Source organism: Psammomys obesus, unplaced genomic scaffold (assembly GCF_907164565.1).
Source record: "Psammomys obesus unplaced genomic scaffold, mPsaObe1.curated_primary_1811, whole genome shotgun sequence".
NCBI classification, from domain to species: Eukaryota; Metazoa; Chordata; class Mammalia; order Rodentia; family Muridae; genus Psammomys; species Psammomys obesus.
The window spans coordinates 1,102,358-1,110,399 of record NW_026594462.1 but is presented as its reverse complement, the minus strand read 5'-3'; the positions used below and the strand labels follow the sequence as shown (position 1 = coordinate 1,110,399).

The 8,042-nt window shown below is 37.1% G+C and overlaps 1 protein-coding gene across 1 annotated transcript; it reads right to left on the bottom strand.

Annotated features, from left to right (window-relative positions):
• Positions 1-905: 905 nt before the first annotated feature.
• Positions 906-7,578, bottom strand: LOC129685558 (prolactin-5A1-like). The gene is made up of 5 exons (XM_055619077.1): positions 7,548-7,578; positions 5,012-5,187; positions 3,466-3,573; positions 1,883-2,077; positions 906-1,094 (listed from the first exon to the last, which is right to left on the bottom strand). Exons 1-5 carry the CDS (start codon positions 7,576-7,578, stop codon positions 906-908), a joined length of 699 nt encoding a protein of 232 aa, XP_055475052.1.
• Between the last annotated feature and the right edge of the window lie 464 nt (positions 7,579-8,042).

Sequence of the window (8,042 nt, the reverse complement as noted above, 5' to 3'; positions counted from 1 at the left end):
GTCCTTGGAGACACCTAGAGCCATTTCTTTTTAAGATAATAACACTTTCTAGACTGACAATTTCATGGAACCTATGGACACTAAAGTGCATTATACTTGTAGTTTTTTTGTTTTTTTTTTTTCCCAGAGCAATGTGAAAATTGGCTCATGGTGCATGCTGGCACCATAAAGTATCCTGTTCCTTCCATGTAGGGTAGGTCTGATTGAATGCACCAAAGGGAAATGGTAAACTTACAAAATCAAGATCCACAAATGATATTTCAGAGACAACACCAAAAACACAAAAACATCCCTCTTGGGAGAGCTGACATTAGCTTCTCTAATGTTCTTTGATCAAATTGATGTCTTCAGTCAAGTAACAACTGTTTTTGTAAAGACACGCTCTTTCTGGGACCAGATGCATGTCAAAGATATGTGTGGGCATTTTGTATCTAGTTTTTACATAACCAACATGTCTATGGTTCCCTCTTCAAAACATAAAAAATCTATATTGTTGGCTGAAGGAAAGAATTTTCTGTTCTTGGTGGAATAATATCTCACTCCTAGAGTCTGCTGGCTTCCTTTGCATTAATTCACAGTGTTTCTGAGTCTAGTTGTGTCATATATTATTTTCAAGCAATGTACATCACTTATGGCAGATTTTGATAAGACTACCTCAATGCTTATCAAACTATTTTTAATGTTTGCTAGTAAATGAACAAAAGAAATTTTTACAAATTATTCTTTTCCAACACAATATTTTTTAAAGCATTAGTTTTTAATACCTAAACAAGAGTTCCTTAATTCATAAGTAGCAACTGAAAAGGTATATATACAGTTAACAAAAATATTCAGAGGAATGAGCAATTATAGCACTATTGCATCCCAACTTTTTCTGAGCATTTCAGAACAGATATGGTGTAGACCTAGCATTTTCTGGGGACTAATTTGCATCTCAGGATCTTGACATGATTGGCAACCTTTTGAGCATCACATTTCAAGCAGGCAAGCAGGGTATGATAGAAATACAGGCGAGAGGGCTTATTTAACAGAAGTAAGGATGGAAGTCTAGATGAGTCAGGGTAGTCCTTATTTTCCTCAGATTCAAGACGAACCTAATCACCAAACAAAAGCATTTATTAATTGTGCTATTAATAATTATTCCCCTACATTGCTTTAAAATGTTGAATAAATATTTGGCAGACACTTAGTAAAGAAAATCTTGAGCCCAATATATAGCTTTTCATGATTCTGGAGCATAGTACTCTTAGTTACCTAAAAACTAGACAAAAGACCACACACATATCTTTGACATGCAGTTGGTCCAGATGGGAGTATGTCCTCACAAAAAATGGACAGAAGTTGCTACTTGACTGAAGACAAGGATTTGATCAAAGAACAGTAGAGAAGCTAGCATCAGCTCTTCCAGGAAAAGACATTTTTTTGTGTGTGTGTCTTAGATATTGTCTCTGAAGTACCATTTATGCATCTTGATTTTGCTAGTTCGCCATTTTCTTTTTCTGCTTTCAATCAAATCTGTCTATCCACTACTATATGGAAACAAAGTCACGGAATGATGGGGACTGCACATGTGGTTAGGATGCAGACTGACCAGGAATGGTGTGATAAGATCTACTGAATTCTCAAGAGAACTTCACTCTGCTCAGAAAAAGTACTGCAAGAACTACTGTGAGAAGTTGCTGCCTCCTGAGAGCTCTGTGTCAGGTGATGCTGAGTAAAACCCTTGAGAAAGGTGGAGTGCCCAACAACCTCTTAGGCATGAGGGGATGTATGAGCATGCCTGTATTTCACTCTCCCAGAAGAGAGATAGTTCAAATGCATTTGTCTTTACCAAATAGCAGCTTTCATGTCAAAACCAGAGTAGTGAAAATCAGGAACGTACCAGGCTGAGTAATGACTTGACATCCTTTAGTAGTGCTGTGAGTCCTGTGAATTTTTCAGTTATCTCTCTGACTTTAGATACGAAAGCTCCCACACCAGGAATTGACTCCACATCAGTAATGTCTGCTACTACGTCCCTCAGGGTGCTGTTCCAACCAATCAGCATACTTATAGTCACTTTCAAAAGGACCTCAGGCTAGGCAAAGACATTGAGTATCACATTAAGCAAAGAACTGCAGATTGAATTTCATGCAACACTTAGTGTATTGTTTGTAGCTTGACTTATACAATTTTTGTGGATCTTTTGCTGCAGTGTCAGCATTTGCTTTGTGAGTACCTAGACACTGAATAGCTCTTAACAGACATTCTCTTTCTTTACTTTTTCTCATGATTACAATTACTTATGTACATAGCTGATATGCAGAATGTGCATAGCAGGTTACAAAATCATTAAAAAGAACAAATTATATATGTAGGCATAAGGTTGTTGTGTAATTCAAATGCTGATTTCAGTATCCCTCATACCTGGTTTCAAGCCTTGTTCTGAGAATCTCCTGTTTGATGTTGTGTAAATTCTGCTCCCTACTGGTCCCCTGATATGTCAATAAAGCAGCTTACAGCCAATCACTGAGAAGGGTAGAAACTAGGGCTGGACTTTCTGCCAGCCAGGGGAGGAGGAGTTAGAGGATAGGAAGTGGGGAATTCAGTCATGGGAGAGGTCCAGGTAAGGTCAAGAGAGAGGAGCTGGAGCAAAAAAAATACAAAGTGCAAGTATTCTAGGAGGTATACTGGGAGGAAAGCAAATTAGCGTAGAGGATTAAGAATAGAGTAATGTCTGCTCAGGTATTGCGTTGTGGAGTGTATTATAAACAAATATAATAGAGTCTCAATTATTTGTGTGAATGCCAGGTAAAGAGAAAAGGCAAGAAACACAAACACAGTTTTATAGAAATAACTGTAACATATATGTGTAGCGTGTGTGCACATTTGATGATTTTAAATTTAAGAGAGTAACATTTATATCAAGGAATACAATGAGAAGGTTATAATAGTTACTATTTAGAAGTTTATAATATTTTAACCTTGCATTAGAAGCCATATTTTCATCTCGTGAAACACATTAAATATTTCACAAGATATACTTCTAAAGACCCAGAAGAAAGCAGCAATATCAAATGATAATTGTGTTTTCCCATGTATTTCTCATTTTCCCTTTCTTTCATCTTTCTTTCCTTCCTTCCTTCTTTCGTTCCTCCCTCCCTCCCTCCCTCTCTTCCTCCCTCCCTCCCTCCCTCTCTTCCTCCCTCCCTCCCTCCCTTCCTCTCTTCCTCCCTCCCTCCCTCCCTCCCTCCTTCCTTCCTTCCTTCCTTCCTTCCTTCCTTCCTTCCTTCCTTCCTTCCTTCCTTCTCCTCCTCCTCCTCTTCCTTCCTTCCTTCCTTCCTTCCTTCCTTCCTTCCTTCCTTCCTCTCTCTCTTTCTCTATCTCTCTCTCTCTTTCTTTTTTCCTGTAATGAGCTCCAGCTTGGCAGCTCCAGCTTGGAACTGCTTCAGTTGATTTGATGAGAAAATTACACTGAGAACTCACCTGAATCTTTTGGTCTTGTGTTGTTTTATCTGGAACAGGGTAGGAATATTTGTAGCATAGCTGGAGGATTTTTTCCTTGTAGTTCATACGTAAACCACACAATTTTTTCTTGAAACAATGAGAACATTCGGTGAATTGGGGGAACTGAGTTAAAGAATCCATGACTATACATTAATGTGTTTGGCCTATGCTTACAAGTAAAGGATGAGTAGTACATAAAATATATAAATTTAGAAATGAGGAAAATGAAGCTTTAGTGTAGTCAGTGCATTAAATTTGTAATCTCACTTTCCAGCTACTATTTCAGCCTATTAACTTCTCTGATTTATTATTCTATTGTTATTTCATGCTTTCTAAAAAATTTGAAAAGAAGAAGGATAAAACAAAACTACAAAACACTATTGTTTTTTAAAGGAGCTCTTTCCTAGATTATCAGTGGCACAGTGAATACATATTTGTGTTTGGGAACTCTTGGCTTCCTGTAATTACAGTTATTCCTGAGTCTTTATACCTTGACTATAGCAATTGCCTCAAAACTTCAAAGTACAATTTGTTGGCTGTAATGGTATCAGTCATAGAAACTCAAGCATAATATTTTTAGGAATATTATACAACAAAAAAACCTAAAATATAGATAATATGCTTAATGTTTACATATTAGTATTTTGACATTACATTCATTCAATAAATTACTTAAAATTCATATTACTTAAATTTTATAGTGAATTGTAAAGATTAGTTAAGAACTGTAAGAATTACTAGAGATCCTGACAAATTGAAAGATACTCTGTCAAGATTGCAGAATGGAAGAATGTTCAGTGATCAAGTAGACAATATGAATGTTTTTATCATACATATGAAGAGTGTATATTGCAAGTTCATTACTGTTTGAAGTTCTTGTCTACTGTTTTCATTTAATTGACTTAGAGGGGACACCATGTGACCCTCACAACACCTTAATCAAGAAGGTAAGGTCTATTTTCAGTTGTAGATTTTCTTTAGAGTGATAAGCTCACATCTTACAATGTTTCCCAAGTTTATGGATTTCTGAGAAGCTATTATTATTACTATTATCATTATCTGTTTTCTCCTTCCAATATTATTTCTCTCATTTTAATTCCTAATTCAAGCCATCCCCTATAACCATGTGCTTTACTGGTTACTTGCTATGCACTAAGTGAAAAATGATGATGGAGTGTGGCTCTCAGCACACCTAGAAGAAAGGCAGAGATTCTTTTCAGCCATATATTTGAGGGTGACTTATTTTACAAGTGAAAATATTTTAATTAAAAAATAATTAAAAATATAAAAATACTTTTTAGAAGAAAAAAAAATCACTTAAAGACGTTTCCCCCATAAATTTTAGAGATTTCATTAAACCGTTCCATTCTTCTGGTTCTGTTTCAGTGACAAACGGTTCCTTGTGCCTGTGAAGGTGTGTGATATAATGTTTAGATCACAGTGCCCCTCCACTGAGCTGCTGTACTGCCCACATACTGTTGTGAAAGCTTCACTTGGGAGAAGCCAGAAGTGACTGAGTACTTACAAACTCATTGAAGGTTCCTGAAATGAGGCGTTTGGTGTTCTTAGATAGGTCATGTGCCTGATCAAACAGGTACTCGAGAGTCAGCTGGCATTGCCCATTTACTGCTTCACACATGGGCACAGGGGCCACATTCTCCCACAGAAGCAGGTTTGACAATAGCACCAGCAGGAGTGTCCCTGCCATACAGAAAAAAAAAGTCACTTACATGGTTTATCAGTGTGAAGTTACAAGCATCATCCTGTCTAAGGAATCCTCATCTACCCACAGTGCCCTCCCTCCCACAGTTTAGTACATTGAGCTAACTTGGAAGAACAAACATCCACTATGAAAATGACCTCCATGCTTTGTCCTTCATGATGTGATAAGACAAGGTGCTAGGACCTCTGCTCTGATCACACCCACCTTTCAGACTTGTACCAATGATCTGTGCTGACTTCATCATCAATGTGCTTTTGGCAGATAGAACTCTAAAACATTAGTTATTTGTCATTTCATGAGGAAAGGTCACATTAAAAAGGCCTTTTAAACATTAGTAACACCACCCCAGAGGACTTTCAGAAATAAATATATGAGGATCAAGCTGGGTTGTGGTAGGTAAAATGTTTGCCATAAGGTATGAAGACTGGAGTTAAGGTCCCCAGAAGCTAAGCAAATGCCTGGAGGGAGCTCAGGCCCTAGATTTGTTCAGCCTTCCTAAAATCCAGTGACAGGAAATCTGGATAGGAAAACTAGCTTTAAAGGTAAGTTGTGATTATAGTTGAGATGTTTCAATGAATAAGCTGTACTATCTATTAAAGAGGATTCCTGATGTGAACCTATAGCCACCAAGGAATACACACATACATGAGAAGATATGTACATGCACACATAATACAAATGCGTATACATGAAAACAAAAATGTGCACCCACCTATAAAAACTAAAACAATAACAACAAAAAGACAAAACCAAACCTCAAAACAATATTAAAAAAAAAAAACCCGTGAGACTCAGAAACCAAGTTCCACAGAACCATTGATGGATGTGATTTGAAATATTCAAACAAGAAGAGGTAATTGATAAGATTAAAGCATAAGAAATAGCTAATCTCAAACTCCCAAAATAATTAAATAGATCAGAGTGTTAATAGATCCAGTGTTAAAATTATTAACCAAACATTTTAAAATATAAAATAAAATTCTTACCATATCATCTCAATTTTTTCAAAAAAAACATGATGATTCTATGAATTTATTTCATGCTTGATAAACACAGACCACTATTCTATTGCTTATTGAAGAGATATATAAATTCAGTTATGTTATAGTTTTTGCTGTTTAACATTTTATAAAATAAGTTTAGTTGCTACAAATTTAGTTTTTTATATTTCTTTTATTTTTATTTTTTAGTTTATAACATATAATTTCACCTCCACATCCTTCCCTCAAACTTTCCATGTACCCTTCCTTGATTTCTTTCAAATTCATGGCCTCTCTTCATTAATTGTTGTTACATACATATATGTATGTTACACACATAAATGTTTTGTTATATTATCAATAACATGAAAGCAAAAGCTTGATATTAGCATGCCTTTTTTTTTTTTTTAAATCATTTGGCTTGAGCCACCTTCTTAAGACAATATAAGAAACATATCTGGAGATAACCCAGAATCCCTGCACAGATGTAGCCCAATGCAGCTCAGTCTCCCAGTGGGTTCTCTAGTAAGGGGAACAGGAACTGTCACTGACATGAACTCAGTAGCTGGTGTTTGATCACTTCCCCTTGATGGGGGACCAGCCTTACCAGGCCACAGAGGAAGACAATGCAGCCAGTCCTAATGAGACCCGATGGGCTAGGGTCAGATGGAAGGGGAGGATGACCTCCCCTTTCAGTGACTGGGGGAGGAGCATGGGAGGAGAGGAGGGAGGAAGGGTGAAATTGGGAGGGGATGAGGGAGAGGGCTGCAGCTGGGATAAAGTGAATAAATTGCAATAAATAAAAATAAATTAATTTAAAAAAGAATAAAAGTGGAAAGAAAAAAATAAGACACATATCTGCTAGGGTTGTCTGCTTCAGACTGGGACTAAAATTTCATTAGGTTGACTCAAGTTAGTCAGTCTATAGCACTGACCTGGGACTAGAAAATTTTACCTGTTTCCTTCTGGAATAGTGACAAATTGGACCTATGGGCTTTTGTGTTCTCATGCAGATAAATTTTCATTTTAAGATGGATCATTCCTTGTCTTGAGGCTGTCCTGAGCATTTGAGATTGTGCCAAGATCTCCCTAGCTTCTACACAAGGATATCAGCAATACAGATATCTTGTTCTCCCTTCTTCAATCAAAACAACACAAACTCTAGAAATTACATTTCTCTGGAACAAGGAAGTTTCCTTTTAGCACCGTAAGGTTCCTATGTGTCTTGTGCCTTACATAGCAAAGATTATAATTTTTCCTAAGTATTTCATAAAATCAAGAAAAGTATATTGTGCAAGCATAGCTTCTTGTAAAATTATGAATTCATTTGGCTTGGAAGAGCCTAAAGAAATACTTACAGTAGTGGGGTTGAGTCAAAGACAGCTGCATCTCTGAAAATTCTCTGCAGTGTGGATACCAACCGAGAAGATCTACTTCCCTTGAAACCTGCCTTCAGTTAATTTTCCACCACCTACACCGTCCATCAGACTACTCCAATACGTGTGTAGACTTGGGCTGCAGGAGGAAATAATATTCGGAATCCCAGGTGAGAGTTCCATGACTCTAAGTCCTGTGGGAGTGTTAACAGTCTCATCACCATCACCTCAGTCCCCATTACATCTATACTGTTTTTCTTCCTTCTGTACATGGCGTTTTGTTAGGTCACAGAGCAGCACTCTCAGATGTCACTGCAGAGGACTGTAGCAATTTCCTAACACTTCACTCTTTCTCTCAGGCTCTTACCCTCTTCTGACTATTCTTCATTGTGGAGTGATGCTTGTTTGTCAAGCTGTTTTGTTACTGAGTATTCAGAGAAAAACATGTTTCACCCTGGCCTTCAGCTTAAGATAGAT